This window comes from Camponotus vicinus, unplaced genomic scaffold (genome assembly GCF_025532165.1).
Source record: "Camponotus vicinus isolate PSW18456_S1 unplaced genomic scaffold, iyCamVici1.0 SCAF_3, whole genome shotgun sequence".
NCBI classification, from domain to species: Eukaryota; Metazoa; Arthropoda; class Insecta; order Hymenoptera; family Formicidae; genus Camponotus; species Camponotus vicinus.
In genome coordinates this window covers 19,576,278-19,595,112 of record NW_028141967.1, presented here as the reverse complement: position 1 = coordinate 19,595,112, position 18,835 = coordinate 19,576,278, and the positions used below count along the sequence as shown (strand labels likewise).

At 37.3% G+C, this 18,835-nt stretch overlaps 2 protein-coding genes across 5 annotated transcripts; one reads left to right on the top strand and one right to left on the bottom strand.

Moving 5' to 3' along the window:
* Window positions 1-340: 340 nt before the first annotated feature.
* On the top strand, window positions 341-3,215 carry LOC145968345 (uncharacterized). Of its 3 annotated transcripts, none has more exons than XM_083093730.1 (7): window positions 341-691; window positions 808-893; window positions 1,182-1,439; window positions 1,734-2,370; window positions 2,532-2,756; window positions 2,837-2,964; window positions 3,152-3,215. In XM_083093730.1, the coding sequence occupies exons 1-6, from the start codon at window positions 468-470 to the stop codon at window positions 2,892-2,894; spliced, it is 1,488 nt and encodes a 495-aa protein (XP_082949856.1). In that variant the 5' UTR covers window positions 341-467; the 3' UTR covers window positions 2,895-2,964; window positions 3,152-3,215. The 3 variants fall into 3 exon arrangements, with proteins under 3 accessions (XP_082949856.1, XP_082949855.1, XP_082949854.1); XM_083093729.1 differs by having other exon boundaries at window positions 790-893; window positions 3,157-3,215; XM_083093728.1 differs by having other exon boundaries at window positions 342-691; window positions 790-893.
* Window positions 3,216-4,484: 1,269 nt separating this feature from the next.
* On the bottom strand, window positions 4,485-18,416 carry Nipped-b (Nipped-B cohesin loading factor). 2 transcript variants are annotated; one of them, XM_083093727.1, is made up of 4 exons: window positions 17,709-18,416; window positions 16,716-16,895; window positions 15,830-16,490; window positions 4,485-15,739 (listed from the first exon to the last, which is right to left on the bottom strand). In XM_083093727.1, the coding sequence occupies exons 3-4, from the start codon at window positions 16,482-16,484 to the stop codon at window positions 9,810-9,812; spliced, it is 6,585 nt and encodes a 2,194-aa protein (XP_082949853.1). In that variant the 5' UTR covers window positions 16,485-16,490; window positions 16,716-16,895; window positions 17,709-18,416; the 3' UTR covers window positions 4,485-9,809. The 2 variants fall into 2 exon arrangements, with proteins under 2 accessions (XP_082949853.1, XP_082949852.1); XM_083093726.1 differs by having other exon boundaries at window positions 4,485-16,490.
* Between the last annotated feature and the right edge of the window lie 419 nt (window positions 18,417-18,835).

The window sequence follows — 18,835 nt, the reverse complement described above, 5'->3', positions numbered from 1 at the left end:
ATTAAAACGATACATATAAAATTTGATATTTCATAAATTCTAATTTTTCTATGACAAGCATATATTACAAAAGAATATATACTTTTATATAACAACTTGGAATATAACATATTAGAATTATATATTTTTGTAATACTTTTCACGTAAATAAAATATTTATACTTAAAAGAATTACTTTTGTTTTTTGCACATTATACAGCTTGTATAATAATTTCCTATGTAGTTTCAATCAGCAGGTGCGATTACATTAGAAGGGAGACAGTTATGTGGTAAATTACTATGGAAACCCACATGTGAAACTTTGTCAGGGTACAAAGCCCAAGCCCAATGAATTTAGTTTCCTAACAAAAACACACGACGTGTCTACGAGTCTACAAAGAAAACTTAGATTTTTACATTAAATTATTTCATTATAATTAAAAAAATCTAATTTTAAGCAGTAATTAAAATCGCAATTACGTATAATAATGAGTGAAATTATTCGCAAAGAAGATAAGAAAGTAAGGCGAATCCCGTCGTATGGAAAAATACATTCTGCTGAAAACACGCAATATAGGAAGTCTCTATTGAAGTTAAAGCAGCAAGAGTATTTGATGGAGAAGAATCTGGCTAATTTGATGGAGAACATGAAACTGGAACCAGAAGTTCTACGACCTCTTTTGCATAAAATCAATGACATCTCGAAAAACAGGTAAGCGGAGAAAAACGAATTAGCCGATCTCAGATTGTGCGTTATGCATATCAAATTGGCTTATGCGATATCGAATTAATTTGAATATTTTTTTAAAGACAAATTTTTCTGGATAGCGTGAGAAATCGTTTGGAGGAAATTGCCGAAGAACTTCGATCGGCAAAATCTGCTACGAATAGCCCCGAAAAGATCCAGAAGTTAGGTGAACTTTTAAATTATTTTATTTTCTATTAGTAGCATTATTCTCGCATAACTATTCTTTCTTCTGAATCGCTTCCGATTTAATTTTAAATTTTTACGCATTATTATTTTATTTATTATTATTTTAATTTAAAATTTTTACGCATTATTCTTAATTAGTTATGCTACAATTTCTAAATTAAAATTTATATAAAATATCAATTTAATTAATATTAATTACGTGCATCTTGAAAAGAACGAGAAATCTTTGTATCTTCGATATTTACAATGTGAATAAACATTTATTTAGATACAAATATATACAAACAACGGCTCATAAGATTGTCGCAAAAAATTCAAGATTTCAAGGAATCTTGCCAACTGCAGACATTGTCGCAGGAGCAAACAACTCTCGAGTCTGAATTACGCGAATTTGAATCGAATTTGCATAAGTATGAGAGTGCAACTGGTGGCAATCCGACATCTGTCACATCTTTCAACAAGGAAAATAAAAAGTGCAACGATTATATGGGGATCCAAGACTTCCACGCATTAATTGCTAAAACAGGTACTCGACACATTTAAATTCACCTGCATAAGTAATTAAAGTATGTTGTAAAATTTAATTTATTATTTTGTAACATCTTTTTATTACGTAACATCTTTGGGTGTTATGTCTTAAATAGTTTTATTACTTAATTAAAAATTTATATTAATCGAATGAAAGAGAGTAATATGAAACTTTTTTTTTCTAAATTTTGTTGCTAAACTATATTTCTCATACAAGACTTGTATGAGATTTTTTTATCATGAGTTATTTATTATAATTCGTACATTCATACGAAAACTACATATCTTGCAGGCTATACCGATAACTGGAGCAACGAGGATCACTTGCTATTCCTGAAACTGCGGAAAAAATGTAGCAGCATTGCCACCCTAGTAGCCGCTCTTCAAGTCAAATGTCCGGATTTAACTGTGGAAACCATAGTGAATCACGAGGCTTGGTACAAGATTTATCTGAATCTACGTGAGAAACAACGAGCAAGCATTAAAAAGTGGCGCAAACAGAAAGAAATAGAAAAGATAAAAAACAGCAAGAACGAAATAGAGATGGAAGCCTTGGAAGATACTTCGCAAGAAAAAAAAACTTCCAATATCATAAAAAAACTTCCGATATGCATGATTGACAAATACGAAAAAATAACGAAGACTTGCGATTTCGTTGATACCAATAACGCGGATCGAAAGAAGGAATTAATAAAGCAGTGGAAAATTGAGAAAGAGAATAAACGTTTGATTGACGAGGAACAATCAAAGATTCTGATCGAGTCGAAACTCGCCATGCTAGAAAAACGTAAGAGAGAAAGATTGAGGAGCATTCAAGAAGCTTTAAAGGAGTATCGCGAGAGAAAATCGATAGAAATTTCTTCTAAAACTTCGAAAGGCAACACGAGAACAGAACCAAAATACAATCCGATGTTGATCGAGGCTTTTAGGTAATATCAATTATTTTCAAAATTAAACGGAGGATTTAAAACAATGACATGAATATATTACATAATACTAAATGAGAAAAATTGCAATTTTTTAATATTCGTAAAGTTTAGCTTGTAAAATTATATAATATAAATTTGACGAATAACTTTTAACCAAACAGGAAACAAGATGAAGAGTATACAAGCAGAAAGAAAAGTATGATAATGAGACTCCAAAAATCGGCCAAAAATCGGATGACAAAGACAACAAGATCACAATTAACGAAAAAGCGAGATTATTCGACTGTGTTGAATTCGACTAAAGTGTGGAGAGAACGATGCAAAATGCAAAATCTTAATACAAATGAGCCAAAAAAATTGCAATATATTAAGGACGTTCCTCGTTTGTACGTTTCGTAGGAGAAAGAATATTTGTTTTATTGTATCTAAAAAAATATATCTAATTATATATGTATTCACTTTTCAGGTATGTTCACTGGAGAAACAAAGAATCGGGAGATCAAGGATGCCCTGGAATTTTTTAAAAATCGATAATATTTTTCTTTTAATCAAAGTACAATTATACGAAGAAGGAAATATAAATCCAAAACATTGGTATATACTTATGTTTATTTTTCTTTACGAACGTACCTTTCTGTTTCTTTCAGACGATGTACATAATAAATTATGAGTAAACGAGTGTTGATTTTATCCAGGATCGCTCGTTATATGCGTATATATTCTCGTCTTTACAATTGTATTATAAATCGCTCTATAAATCTCGTTATTTTTTATTTTCAAGAGCAGAGAAGGATGAAAGAAAGAGAAAGGAAAAGAGAGATTACTTTCATCAACGTCGCCTTGGATAACTCCAACCCTCGGAAAGTTCACTCAAATATATATACTTTCTATTAATCTTCTGTTCGTTAATTCGATATTTTTTTCGTTTTAGATTACCAAATACAAAAACATAGATGATAATATATATATAATATGTATAATGCTATATATATAATACACAAGTGTGTCTCGTATCGCGCCGAGTACGATAGTCTTCGACGGTTCGCCCGCTATATTTTTAACTTGCTCCTTTTTTTTATCAATTATTTTACTATTATTAATTACTATATTTCTTTACATGTCGCGGGTTAATCTTACGCGACGCGATATGATGGCACTTTTCGTTCTTTGTGACAATACGCGCAAAGACGCACTCTTCTTTCCGTCTCCTTTAGCAATATTACACACACACACGCACACACGCGCGCATACACACACACACACACATACATACATATATATATATATATATATATATATATATATATGTATGTATATATATGTATATATACATAGAAATATAATTATTTAGAATTTATAATGCGCACCGCCTAAAAGAGATTGTTTATTATAACAAATAATAATCATATTTAACGCACTCTCTTTGAATTACATTTCTCGTCTCGTTCGATATACATGTCATTCGATTAATTATAACGGCTGCTGTAATTTCTTTATCACTAACTTCTCCGAAATCTAGACAATATATATGTACATGTGTGAACATTTGTACAACGGAATCATCTTTTCTCAGTAACGAATCATTCTAATATTCATTTGCTCAGGCAATGTAAAAGTTCGTATAAAAGGGCGTATAATTACACCCGATTTTATACGCTACTTTTTAATATTCTTTGCTCCATTAATGATAACTTTATCATCCTTTCGAATAATAGTGGTTCTTTTCGATATTCATTTCAATGATGCATATATATTTTCTAGTTAGATACACTTTCGATTCTCTTGAGAAAATAAAAATTCAAATATCAATTAAGTTTCTTACAGAAAATAATTTTCACTGAAATCTAATTATATTTAATAATATTATTCTTTTGAACTATTTTAATTCGAAGGGATATCTTATAAAAAATGAAAGATTATTGAATACATATGATGAATACACAGCTGATGGGATAAAAATCTGTGATCCATTTGTATATAAGCGAAACAAAATGTTTAAATTTTTTCAATTGTATTTACACATAACGTTAAGAAAATGTTAAATTAAGCGATAACATTTAAAAAAAACTCGACACGCAGGAAAGTTTTTTCATGATAGGATTCTGGAAAACGCATAAGTTATTGATAAATTTTATTAGAATCTTTACATTCGTGAATTATTTACAGATATAATTGCATATGTATATTATGTACTATGTATATATTCATAATCGTAGTTATATCGTTACGGTTTAGATTTAGAAAAGAGACTTTCTCGAATTATTCGTGACAATACTGAAGAGGCTGACTTCGGAAAAAACTTTCCTATCACGAAATCATACAGCTCCTGTTTTAAATCTTTTAGCTTTTTTACATTCTTCGTAAAAAAGTATGCTTTCATATAAACCGTAGTAGAAAAACATATAAAAGAACCACTAGTATTCTTATAATCAATACCATGACGGACACGACATCATGTTTAAAAATCGTCTTTATATAATTGCCGAGTAAACTATAAACTCTTTTGCTTTCTTTTCCTTTCGTAAGTAATTTAATTTTTTTGTTAAATATTTTTGCCATTTTTTTAGACATAAACTATTACTAAATTCAGAGATAACTGAAGAGAATCAAGTAATTTTTTTCTACATTTTCTCTCATAAGACTCGCCTATGCATGTTTCCCGAAGATACACAATTTAATATGAGAGAGAGAGAATCTAATTAATAAATTATTTTTTAATTAAGAAACAATTTTCACTTAAATTCTAACATTGCACGCTTCGGGAACGGTACAATTTGAAAACGAGATCTTATACTTTTTATGTGCATATGTTTCATATTGCGTGTTTTGCAAAAAGAAAATCTAGTTCCTCCGCGATTAAACTCTCGTGGCAAAAATTAATTTTTTGACCTGATAAATAATAATAACAATGATAATGAGATGACGTAAATAAGTCTCGTAAGAATCTATAAAGCCTTATAAAGCTCTATAAGTTACGAAACTATAATATTATAAATTATGAAATTATTTTTTTAGAAACTTCTAAAAGAAAATTTCGGGTTATATTATTCACATCGAAAGAGTTTCCAAAATAAGCTTTTTTGCAATTTTGTAATCTTTAACGGAAAAAATTATAGAAATAAATTGTGAATAATTATAAAAAGCGGAAGCAAAATCAAATCAAACTTTCAATTCGCAAAAATCAAGAAAATGATTTTATGACGAATAATAATTTCATGCCTAGTGATAGATCTGCGCACATTATTTATGAATAACATGATGATTATTATATCGATACGTCTTGCTTTCTTTTCGAATTCGATAGTCATCGTTCATTAAAATCTTGGTGTGCTACGCAGTCTTTTATATCGAGTTTCATTTCAGTATTTCAAATTTGCAACAAACATCAAGCAAATTATTTCTTTTTTCTTTTTAAAAGAAATTCGAGAAGTACAGTTAATAGCCGAAAATTTTATTAATCTGAACGTTGAAAATTCGTGTGATCAAATTTGCTATACATATTTGTATGTTCAAATAAATTTTCTTCGGAAGATAATGACATCATGCAAAAATTTAACGAATGTCTATCACTTGCAAAAATATATATTTTTATATCATTGCACATTTATTTATTTATAAAACATAATTTTGACAATTGTCTCAAAAAAGAAATGAGTGTGAAAAATGTGACAAAGCTTTTTTTCTGTAGCGAAATTTCCATATGCGGTTCTAATGTAAGATTGACACGTATCCTTAAAGCTAAACGAATGAATTCGTACATTTTTTTACTGCTAGATTTATTAATGTGATCTAGACGAGTGTACATCTGGGCTTCGATAAAGCACTAGTTTAATTGTAAATCAAGCATTTGAGAGGATGTACTTTCTAGATTCTGCATTCGTTAATATAGTTATCAAATCTGCGCAGTAAAAATTTATGCCTCGTATAGTCTCTTGTCATCGAATATAAATGCATCTCGTTATCAATGTTCAGATTTCATTTTTGCGAAACACAAAGGAATAAAGAAATAGAAAATCACGGGAAAAGCTCGTAATTGATAACATTCTTGAAAAATTTGATACTTGTACGTAAAATGTCGGAAATTATAGTTTCTTTAATTTAATTGAAAGAATTTAAAATTAACGTGAACATGAGAGGAAACTGAATAGATTCTAATACAAGTTTAATACTTTTATAATTTACTCTTAATACTTTTATAATTTAACGAATCTGTGTTTCTTTTATTCAGAAATAAAGATATCTACAAAATATTTAATATTGCAGAGTCATAATACAGAGTATACAATAAACTAATCTTCTTTGATAAGTAATATAATTTCCTTCTATATTTTAAATTTTCGAAAAAAATTTCAAAAAATAAAATGGTGAATTGTCGGTCTCGTTTTTTTTGTAGAAAATTCATATTACTCTTTAAATCGTCTTTCGATGTGTATTTTCTTCTTTATGTATTCATTCTTCTTTTTCGGATAAAGATCTTATATCGATAATTGCCGTTAGCAAATTACTCAAAGCGTCCACTATAGGAAGAAACATAAAACAAATTCGCAACAAGAACGAGGCGTTTATTTGATCGAATCATCGTAGTTTCCATTTTCAATTGCAATTTTTCGATCGAAGAGATGCGTGCGCTCAACTAGCGAGCTAAGATAAATCACGATTATTCCAGCTACATTCGATATCGATAAACAGGTACCAAATATGTCTAAGTGGTGTTCAAGTTTGATTTAGTTGGATAATGGTGAGAGAGGTCAGTTTGCGCTCGCATCCCATCCCATAAAAAGAATGTCTCGCCTCTTTCTTTTTATCGTATCTTCTATACGTATCTTGTTAATTATAAATATATAAAAAAGATTAATCGCCACAGCGGAAAAAATTTTACGAATACAACTTTATAATTCTGGAAATTATAGCTGCCTTGAGTCTAATCATGTCGTACAATTGAACCACACGCGTTTGGATTTTTATAAATATGGAAAAGAAAAAGATATTTCTCTCTTATATTACTATATATTGCCCGACAAACTCATTGTATTTCTTTTTGAGTGTAGTAACAGCTGTTATACTAGCGATAGAAACAGAAACGACAGCGAAGAATACGATCTTAAAATTGAATTCATTCGTAAAAATTTTTATAGAAAATAATAACTACGAATTTTTCGATTTGAATTACATTTCCTACAAAGAATTGTTAAGAAATATTCGACTATATATTTTCTATAAAACATGTATGTGTAAATAATATATGTTAGAATAATGTTATGTAAATATTTTTAATTGTGAAATTTTCAATGTGATTGTAATATTTTTGGAATTATACATGTAAATCTATGCAAATTCGAAAGATTTATAAATGCTAAATTCTAAAATTATTCCAGATGATTATTTCAACATTTTGCGACAGAATAAAATATTTAAGATCGCATTCTTCTCAAATATGTCACATCGTGTCGTGAATTTCTCCCGCGTTTCTTTCATATTAACATCCCTTTCTATCGTTTTACCTCTATAAGCTTGTATAAAAACGATACCTTTGCTTTATTTTGTTCTCTTTTTATCGTATTCGTACATCGAGGACGAGTGAGTGCGTGTATGTGAAGCAAACTATATTGGGACAACATATGAATCCTGAATAAATACTTAATATTACAACAAAATCTTAAGTATTCTTCGTAAATGTCACCGCTATATAGTTTGTACGAAAATAAGATACTTTACTTGAAGATTTTTATATGTACAGATATTACAAACAACGTTTCGTAATGCATAGGCAATGCGTCCTGCTACACACCTCTATTATTATACATACTGCAGGAGAGAATCTATACGGGTCCGCCCTCCATCCAACTTGGTTTCGTATCGTTTGCCGAATTTTGTGGACCTTTGATATTTGGTACAGCTCCTCGAAGGCGAGTAATTACCGCTTATATCGATAATACTCTGGCCTTACTTTTAAAACTGCCGGATATGCTTAAGGATTAAACGTGTAACTTTCTGTAATCTCTTTTGCGTATCATTTACAATTAGTGCAATCATTTTTTAAACATAAGTATTGTATTACAAGCTTTGAAAGCACAAAATAATTTCTTTTGAAACTTTATGTATTTAACAAACGTTGTAATTAATATGAGTAATATTTTATATATCACATCCCTTCCCCCTTAAACTCTTTCTCTGTTAATTAGATAAATATTAAGATTGAAATATCTCTCAAATCAATTTTATTATAATAAATTTTTGTTTGTTTTTTTAAGTAATCTCTTTATTAAATTAATATATTAGACCATACATTTAACTCTTTATTTTCTTTTTTATTAAATTTATTGTATTTGTCAAATTGTTTTAAAGCAGTAATTTATTTTTCTACCTTTTTTTTTACAAAGATTAAAATATTACTACAGATTTTACTATAAGTAGTATAGTAATTGTCGTGGAAATGTTATTCTGTGCACAGTTGCGTACGTACTTAAATTTTAATAAACTTTGAAGCACAAACACAAAATATTTTTTATATTTAGCTATAAATCATCGTTAGCATAAATGTATCTAAATTTTAATAATTTAGCATTATCGAAATAAGCAGTGCTTACTTTTATTTTTCAAATTCAGTCTGAAAAGGGAGAAAGAGGAAGCAACGACGAATCAAATTTATATTATTCGAATCTGCATACTGTTTTTTTAATGCTTTTCTTTCTCTTTGCGCTAATTTTTTCCTCCATGAAAAGAAAAAGAATTAACAGTTGTATTGGACATCGTCGTCACTATGTGATATTATTTACAGGTGAATTTTGTTCGCAAACGTAATTTATTGTACTTGATTTCTCTCGGGAAACTTGTTCACAGCATCTTCTCGGGATCATTCACAATCCCTCGCTTTCGGCGCTATTTCGGAATCGAGTGATCACCTATAAGCTCCCTAATCGAAAGCGTGTCGACGGGGAGGAAGCAGAAGCTAATTCTCGAGTGAACCAAGTTCCCGAGCCGGTAGCACGAAATATTTAACGAGCCGATCTCTCGCTAACAACGGCATGGCGGATCGATAAACCTCGGATGCTCGCCGTTTCGGCAACAACACGCTAATCCTACCTCAAAGTTCGATCGCACTTAAAAATTTCTGGCTATCATTCTTATCGAAGACCTCTCTCTCTCTCTCTCTTTCTTTCTCTCGCGCTCACACGCATTCCCACATCACTATTATAATCTCTATGCAGTTTCTCGACCTGAAACGGTCTCAGTGAATCGTCTTCAAAGTCGTAGCACAACTTTGAGAGGCTGGGGAAGAGAATCGTTTCAGGGGACCAGGGGGGAAAGGAACCGTCGCGCTACAATAGCGTCCAGGTATCGGCCATGCGGAATGTGAGTCATTCCAGCCGGTAGATCGCACACGCACACACTATCACGGATATTTATATGTACACATAGGATAAGATATTCCACTGCACTCACACGAGGAAATCAGGGTCACTGTAGTCCTCGCCGCTATCGCTGGTGTCGGAGATTCTTCTCCTCTTCTTCTTCTTGTGCTTCCTTACCGATTTGTCCGTCTTGTGCGCGCGGTGCTTGCGATGCGACTCCCTCGCATCCGGATGGGCGTGTATCGTCAGTTTCGGTACCCGTGGTAGCGTCGTCGTTGGTGTTGCTGCTGCAGCTGGCAGCGAATTTACCGAGTTGTTCGGATGCTCCATCGGAGCCGAGTTCAGATTCAGATTTGATTGCGGTAGTAACTGGAACTGTTGCTGACCGCCCGCGACTGCCAGGGTGGCGTCTCCTACAACAGCGCCGTCCGCTATCGTTCTATTGCCATCGACTACAGGATGCGGCGGTATCCTTGCCGCTTGTGGATTTTCCGCGTTCTGTTTGTTGCCACCACTGATGTCGGCATCGTTACCACCGTCGTCGTCTGGTTCCTCGGGATCGAACTTGAGCATCAATTGCTTGAAATCTAGATACTCCTTCACGAGCTTCTTCCTGCCATTTGTGTCCAGCTCCTCGTTGGTCACGCCTTCCCGTAGTCTCTGTAGCGTAGCTTTGGGCTCGAAGAGCAGATTATTCTTACGATTAACTGCTTTTTCATAAACCTTGGCCGCTTCCGAAGGCGAATACTGACTGATTTTCGCGTCAGAGAAACCATAAAGATCCTTGAGGTGTTGCCGAAGTGTCAGTAAAAGTAAGAAGCCTTGACTGGCGGTGATATATTCCCTGAGCAAGGTGGTGTCATCTGGTAATCTGATCAAAATAGCTTCTTCGTCCTCCTCATCGTCCTCTTCATCCTCTAGAACCGACAACAGCTGATCTGGTTTTGGTTGATTATCTGGCCCCGTTACCGTTGTTTGCATCGATGGCGTCGGCATCGTTTGTCCCGTCATCTGTCCCGACGTCAGTTCGGATTGGCCGCACTGTGATTGCATGTTGTTCTCCTTGGGCAGCAAAGCCTCCTTGAAAGATTGCAACACGTTTGTACCAGACATGGAGATGATAATATCGATGTGATGGATGATGAAGAGCGGCTCGTCCTGCACCTGATATGTAAAATAAGCGAGATTGTCCGCAAGAAACAGCATCTGCGACAGACTAGTCTTGGCAGTCTCGTCGAAGCGCTTGAGAAAAGACAGCACGAACGCTCGCCTCTGTTGTTTCGTGCTGCGCAAAATCGTATAGAGGAAACCGTTGAGCGCACCCGGGAATTCGCCGTCCTTCGTCCGCATACCTCTCACCGTAATGTCGTTTTGCAAAATTTTCTGCAGTCGATAGCTCAACTTGATGCCAAACTGCGACTTCATATGGATGAAACCCGGGTACTTCTTTTCAATATCCTGCAGCCACTTGTCTGCGCTATGACTCACCGCCTTCTCGCAATCGGTGCTCATACATATCAGATAAGGTACTATCTGGACGGGATGCACCAAACCTTGCGCTAGAATCAGTTGAATAACTTTGAGAGCTGCGTGCCGTACATTTATGTTGATGTGTAGAAAAGACTCGAGAATTTCTTTGATGTAGAGCTGGATCACGGTGCTGGCCATGCCCGACGACACGTCACCCATCTCTTTGAGATTCTCCTGCTTCGACATTTTCGCCCATTCGAGATCTTGTTTGATCATCCTCTTTTCCTCTTCCTGCAGATATATTTCAATGTTGTTAAGCACTTGGATTCTCATATTAACCAGCGCGTGTTCTGATGTGAGTAAATGATGATAGAGCTCTTTCAGCTCCGGTAGCATCATAAACTCGTAATGTCGTATGCAGAGAGAACCAATAGCCGATAGAGTGAAATGCCGGATGTCGTCATTATCTAGATGAACAAAATAATTAAGTGTCTCGAAAACTTGATCTTTAATATTATCTGCCAGTCCTTCTATCACTTCCGGATCCGTGAAATTAAAATGACGCAACAGTAAACCGACCGTGAAAAGCGCTCGTCGGAAAAATGGTCTATATTTTAATAACATGGGATTAGTTGGATCCTTTTCGTAGAATGATTTGTAGTCCGTTAAATGTCCGTAGTATTTCTTGAAGCAATCTCGTATTAGTTTAAAATTTCGTGTGACGTTATTGACTATAGATCCCAAACACGATAGACAGCTCGCGACTACCGATCTATCGTGTTGCAAAATCAGCTTCACCGAGTCCTCTTCGAGCTGCGCTAAAAAGGTCTCACTAGGATGTTCCATCAGAGGCACCACTAATTCAAGGGTGTGTGCGACGCTACTGATGATTTGATAATCACCTTGCGTCTGACACTTGAGACTCAAATAAGGCTGTAGGGTGATTGCATGATTGACCAGAAGTCGTGGCCGAATCTTTGCAAATAAGTAAAGCGTTGTCAGGCACGCAACCAATCTTTGCGATGAGCCTTTCTTTCCCAATTTTTCTGAATCTCCCAGGTTTGTCTCTTCCAGCCGCAACACGTTTTCGATTAGGCAATCTACAATCTGCTTGCACGCCGTCAGCAATGTCCGTGGAGGGTCCGCTTGCATCTTCGTGCTGTCGTCCTTGTCCTCTTTCGGTTTAAACAAACTTACCAAAAGTTGCTCAAACCATTCAAGCCCCATATCCTTGCTGGCCGCCACGACATCAGTGATATTCATAACCTTTCTTAGTAATGATTCTGAATCAAGAGTGGGACGCTCTCTGACCGGAGTAAACCACATATTTTGAAAAACCTCCATGACGAGCTTTCGGATACCTTCTTCGTCGTTGACTCTCCTTATCATTTTCACGCATATCTCTGGAATTTTAGGGAAATCCGGACATTCCATACAGATATCCTTGAGAATCTTGATAACGCGTTTTCGCACGCTTACGCCGGTATCAAGGATTCTAGCTGATAACATATCATAGTATTTATCAATCAGTTCAGGTCTACTCAATACAAATTTTCCTACTAAATCTACCGCTGCCTCTCGTACGGACGTCGAGTAATCGAGGAACGAGTGCTTCACGCCTAGCTGCATATCCACCCTCGCCAGCACGCTTGGATCAGCCTCAACAATCATCGTGAGGCATTTCATCGCCTTGGTTCTAATGGCAATTGACGATTCTGTCAACACATGAAGGATCTGCTTGAGATACTTATCAAAACTCTGCGAAAATGGTCTTTTAGATGCAAGATACTGCGAAATCAATTCCGCGGAATTATAATCGATGTACGTCTGGAGAATATCAGGTTTCGTTCCCGTGCTGTATGGCCTTATTCTACTGATAATATATTTCTTCTTCTCCTCGATGACCCGATAAGCCTCCGAATTCTTTTGTTCATTATTATCGTTTTCATCCGGATCTTGCTCGTCCAATTCGGATTCGGTGTCTTGGTCGCTGCTGTGATGCCGATTTTTCTTCTTTGAACGTTTTTTGTGCATCTTCTTGCTCGGACTGTTTTTCGACTGGCCTACCCGCGATTTTTCCAGCGCGCAATCCCGATACCATTGGGCCAGATAAAAGTGACGCGCGTATCCAAGAGCTGAATCCTTCGTCCCATTAACGGCTAAATAATCCAACAGTACCTTCTGCAGAAACACCATTCTTTCTTCATCTTCGCTCAGTCCTATAATCTCCTTGTCCTTTATCTGGTCATAATCCGAGTCCTTTTGTTGCTCAAGTTTGATGTCCCGTATGATCTGGTCAATGGTCGATAGTTTGCAGTGCGAACTGACTGCATCTTTACGTAATCTGGCCGCTACTACACCGAGATAATCGATGGAGGCTACTCGAAGCGACATGTCAGAACTCTTGTTAGAAAAATGTCCTACTAACAGATTTCCGAGAAGACTGAGCAACAATTCGGCGGCGGGCCATTCAGGTTTATTTACTGTCGCTAATAAGTCTTGTACAAAATTTTCAAATAACGGTCTATAATCGATTTCTTCGCCCTTACTACCGCATTTGTTAAGGAATACCGTTAAAAAATTGCCGGCGATTCTGGTGGCAGTCTCGTATCTGTTGATAATAAAGACGTCGGAATCTATGTTACTGAGCTTCTTCTCGTCCTCCTCCTTCGAGGACTTGGAATCCGATAGAACTACCACACATTGGATAAGCTGCAAGACCAGCGCGGTCAACATCTGTATATGATCCTCGGAATTGAGTCTGTACGTGCGTAAACTCCTTTTGCTACTAGGTAATCTCGCTATAGATGCCAGGATGTCGTCTAATAATAGTCGCCTGTGTTTCTCGTACTTGGTGAATATTACAGTAACGAGTTTCAACGCGCTCAATTGAAGATCGCTCACCGATTCGACGAAAAACGGAGCGACGCCCAATGATGATGCGTGAAGAACGCTCGTATCTGTTAGAACTTGTATATTCAACAATTCTGCCAGCAAACCTACCAACTCGTGCATCTTGTTGTAAACCTGCAAGATACTTTTTTCACGTACTTCCTTCATATGACCCCGCTTCTTGCGTCCGCTAGAATTAAAATTGTCAGTCTTATTCTTCGTATCTATCTTATAGACCGGATCGAATGAAGGATAGATTGTGTTCTGCAGTTGAAACTTCATAAAAAGAACTATTCGGTCAATTACATCCTCCAAGTAGACTGTCTTCGGCATATTGCAAGAAGTCATAATATGCAGCGCGATCAATGAAGCGTCTACGGCACGCTGTACTCGTTCCATTGCCAATTGCATCCATAATCGTCCTTCTTCGACATCATCGTCTGGGTCCACTAGCGGCGATACCCTCGCGCCATCTCGTATATTCTTTTCAAGAATATTCAATAACCTTACTAATCTGTCTGTAGGTATCGATTCCATAGCACCTAGCGTTTTAAGTTTGGCTGCTTCTGTACAGAGATCGTGCAACTGATACTTGGGAATAAGTATCTCAGGAGGTACATCACCGTCGTCTTCAAAGTCGGCGTTTGCTATTTCTTCAGTGTTTTCGAAAATCGTCTCTATGGTAGAGTTAAATCGCTGATAAGTATTGGTCTCCATCAACTCCTCCACGCTCAGTTTGGCTAATACAGGCACTAGCTTTTTCTCGATCTTGCGTATTTTTGGTTTCGTAGGCGTGTAAGGTGCATCTCGTTTATCATCATCCTCGTCTTCATCCGTTATCCTTTTTCGCCTGCGATTCTTATCCTCGCTCTTCCGTCTCTCCGCTTTCTCTTTCTCTCGTTGTACTTGCCGCTCTTTCGCGCGAGCTTTAAAGTGTTTATTGTTCTTGCCGATTTCCTCCTCACTCTCAGAGTCAGTCTTTGACATGTCATCACGAGAGATGCCCATTTTCGCCGCGCGACTCGGCGATTTTTCCGCAAATGCCGCCAAACTCTTCTGCATGAGTGTTTGATCAGCCAACGATAATCTATTCAACATAACAATAGGCTCTTTTAGCTTTTCCGTTAACGTTCCAGTAAGTTTCATATTCTTTTCGGAATTATTATTCTGTTGATGTTGCACATTGGGCGCCACATTAGTCGCGGCCGGATTTAAAGCATTAATCATATCGGTGGCATGTACATTCGGATAAGATGTGGTCTGAGGAGTCGGTAATAAATGTTGCACCGCATGATCCATGCCTTGTTTTACGTCAATGTTCTCCATTGGCAGATCAATATCGGGAAGAGCGCTCGTCGGATCCAGAAGAAATTGCTGATTCTCCTGCACCGCGCTATCAATGTCCAATGATTGACTGCTGCCTAAAGCATGATGAACTTGCTGATTCATCATAGAATCGTAAAGATTCTGTTGCATACCCATTGCTGGATGCTGTTGCTGCAGAGGCATAGTGGTGCGCATAGGAGATGTCATGTGCATGTTATGTTGCGGCGTCATACCAGCCATGTTGTGGTGTTGAGGTGTCACATTGCCGAGAGACAGTGGTGCATTGGGGGAACTCATGTGAGCCGGCGAGTACATGTTCGGTTGAAGAGCTACATTCGATAAAGGATTTATACAGTTCGTGTCTTCTTGCATATGCTGAGGCGTTGTCAACGTTCTCGTTTGTTCGGTCATAACATTACCTCTGGGCGACGGGGAAGGCACAGCAAAAGGAGACATCTGCGAGATGTCCGCGTGATTCTGCGGGGTAATCGGCATTCGCGGATGTTGCGCGTGAGCGATACCGCTGGCTACCGGCGGCGGGAGCACGGATCTAGCCGCCGCAGGATGAGCTGGACTACCTTGAGGCGTTTGCCTAGAGCCTGAGGAGCTCGAGTAGGACGGCGAGAAACGACCATAACTTGCCGGCGATTGATTCGCGTGCAACATTGGCGCACCCTGCGCCCAGTTTCTCGGTGAATTGTGTTGAGGTCCCCTGAATACATGAGGATTTATCTGTAAGATTGCCTTGAGTAATTCAGGCGTGTTTTGCTCATTTTCTAACGACTGTTCGGTATTCGCATAATTATCTTTGAGTTCAATGTGATCCGATGAGGTCTGTGACAGAGACATTATCAACTGCGGCACAAGATTTTCATCGCGAACGCTTAGCAATATCTGCGCTTCCTCTGCCACTCGTGGATGAAACAGCAACGACTTATTAGTCAGAGTCTGTGGCAGCGGAGTCGGTAGGGGCATTTCAGGTAACAAGTCAGTGAGACTCGCGATACCGGCGAGGGTAGTTATTGGCACACTTGGTACAACCCCATTCATTTTGAGTTTGATTCGTTCTGGCATTACAGCCTAGACAAAAGAAAGAGAATTAAAATCAATTCCAACATTCTTAAACTGCGCAAAGTTCGTGGGACAATACAATAAATTAAGCATGACGCAAGCATGCTACGAGTACTTGTTCATGATATACAGTAAATATAAATCAATGAAACATGTGTAAGTGCACTGTCCCCACAAACGACTAAATAAGTCATTGTTAAAATTTTTTCACTATGCATTTCAAGACATACTAACACAAATATTTCACCGTTGAACAGAATAGTCTCTAATCCTCTTTGAAGCACACTAAGGCAAATATTGGGAACTTCACAGAATCTTGCTTAAGTTCCCATGTTGAAAACAAAAGTTTCAACCAAATTTTGATGAAGCACGTGGGTCCTCCAATAAACGATCCATGTTTAGTACTTTGTTGTCCTGCAACAAAAATTTTCCTCATGTAATATGTCACTTGTCAAATATATTTTTATCATTATTTTACACTTTAAACATATATATATTATTAAAAAAATTTTAAAAATCTGAAAAAGTCAAAGTTAAGAAATATTAATATATAAATAAAAATTAAATTATACATCATATGAAAAAGTAATATATGTCAAATAAAAACAAACTACAATTATAACCTAAAAATATTATAATTTGATGCTTGTAATTTATATTGCTAGAATCGAATATATTATTCAAACTTAGGTGTAAATATTGAATTATATTTGAAAAGATATTTTAAATTTAATTAAAATTTATATATCATACAAGAATCAAAATTATATTTATGTTATGTTGTATCTTCTTTGTTTTAAAAAAATTTTTCTAAAATTACACACAATACAAAAATAAATATCTTGCATTTGGTTATAAAATATTTATACAGAATTCATACAGTTCACATAACATTCATATTCACGCAATTGATATTTTCTGAATCGTAGCTTTAATACATTCAAAACGCAAACATTGAAAGATTGCTTTAAAGAGAAATAAATTTCACTAAAAAAAAAAAAAAAAATATCTACATGTTTGCATCGAATAATCATTTTTTGCACAGAAACATAGCTACTCATCAGTTACTACAACCCGCATGACCCAGTCAGAAGTCTCAGCAGCACACAGCGAAACACTGGAGACAAAACCACACAACATTCAACGCTAAGACCAACTCTCCGCTGCTTCCAGTCTTCTTCCCAATCTCAATATCATCATAGTACAACCAGAAGCACATCATTTTACCTTCTCCGGATGAACGTCGACCATCCAACATCATACGTCGCGCGAGACCATATCCTTGGAACGACCGGGTGCAGTTGCAATAACACAGGGGGGCAGGGGGGGAGGTGGGGAGCAGAGACGGAATCCTCCCGTCGACGACGAGGACGTCGGACTCTATCGTGCACTCATGTAAATTCCTCGGGAAAGCTCGCTCGCTATAAAACACCGACGCAGTTCGAGGGAGCTCGGCTACGGCGCGGCTACGGCGCGACAGCTCCGTGTCACCCGGACTATTTACGTCGCCGATCGCTCCGTCCGCTGTCCGCGGCTGGCGGTTTTGGCGGGAGGCCGGGCGCAGTTTCGCGTGTCTCGCGGCCGCCGGCGGGATCCTCGGGCACGTCGTGGCGATCAGCGAGACGAGATTCGCCAGTCGCGGGACTCACCGCTGCTCGCACCGTCGCCCGGGCGATGCTCGCTCAATTGTCATCCGCTGGGGGCTGCCACAGTTGGCCTACTTGGTTGGACGCGTTTCCACGTCAGTCACGGCGGCTCGCGGCCACGACTCGCGTACACGACACTGCCCTCACACGCGTTTCGCGCGGCGTCGCGCAAACATCGCCGCCTCGCAGCCGCTGCGTCGTCCCGTAATCCGTATTTATACTGGGAATGCGAAGAAAACAGACACAAAGGCGTCCATTTTGCTCAGCAGCGAGTTAACGGAAGTGGCGTAGTGGGATATCGCTCCGGCCAGACGCAGGTATTACCGGCGGGGCGCTACGCGGCGTCGCGCGATGCGCGATCAGCGCCGAGCCTACGGCCGCGTTTGCATGAGAGCGACCACGCGAATTCGGTCCCTCCATTGGCGCGAGGTTCTCGCGAGCTCTAGGGATCGACATTCCGCGCTTTCGACGAGTTTCGTTTTTTCAATTGTAAAATAATTAGACATACATCACTGAATAGTGCAATAAAAAAAAGGAATAAAATTCTTTAATAACACATTGATCAAATCACATGTCTATGATGATGACGTAACAGCCAATGAAAACGCTTGACAGTGCATATATTCGTCCACTCGACCAATGAACGTTTGACAGTTCGCTTCTTTGACGTTACGGAAAAATATATCTCGCGTGAATCGCCGAATAAAA

Bases quoted from the DNA above. Each gene is read 5' to 3' on its own strand.
- LOC145968345 (XM_083093729.1), top strand. From the start codon at position 468: ATGAGTGAAATTATTCGCAAAGAAGATAAGAAAGTAAGGCGAATCCCG. The intron at 1,440-1,733 runs GTACTCGACACA...CATATCTTGCAG, and splicing joins CGCATTAATTGCTAAAACAG to GCTATACCGATAACTGGAGC. The intron at 2,371-2,531 runs GTAATATCAATT...TTAACCAAACAG, and splicing joins ATGTTGATCGAGGCTTTTAG to GAAACAAGATGAAGAGTATA.
- Nipped-b (XM_083093726.1), bottom strand. From the start codon at position 16,484: ATGCCAGAACGAATCAAACTCAAAATGAATGGGGTTGTACCAAGTGTG.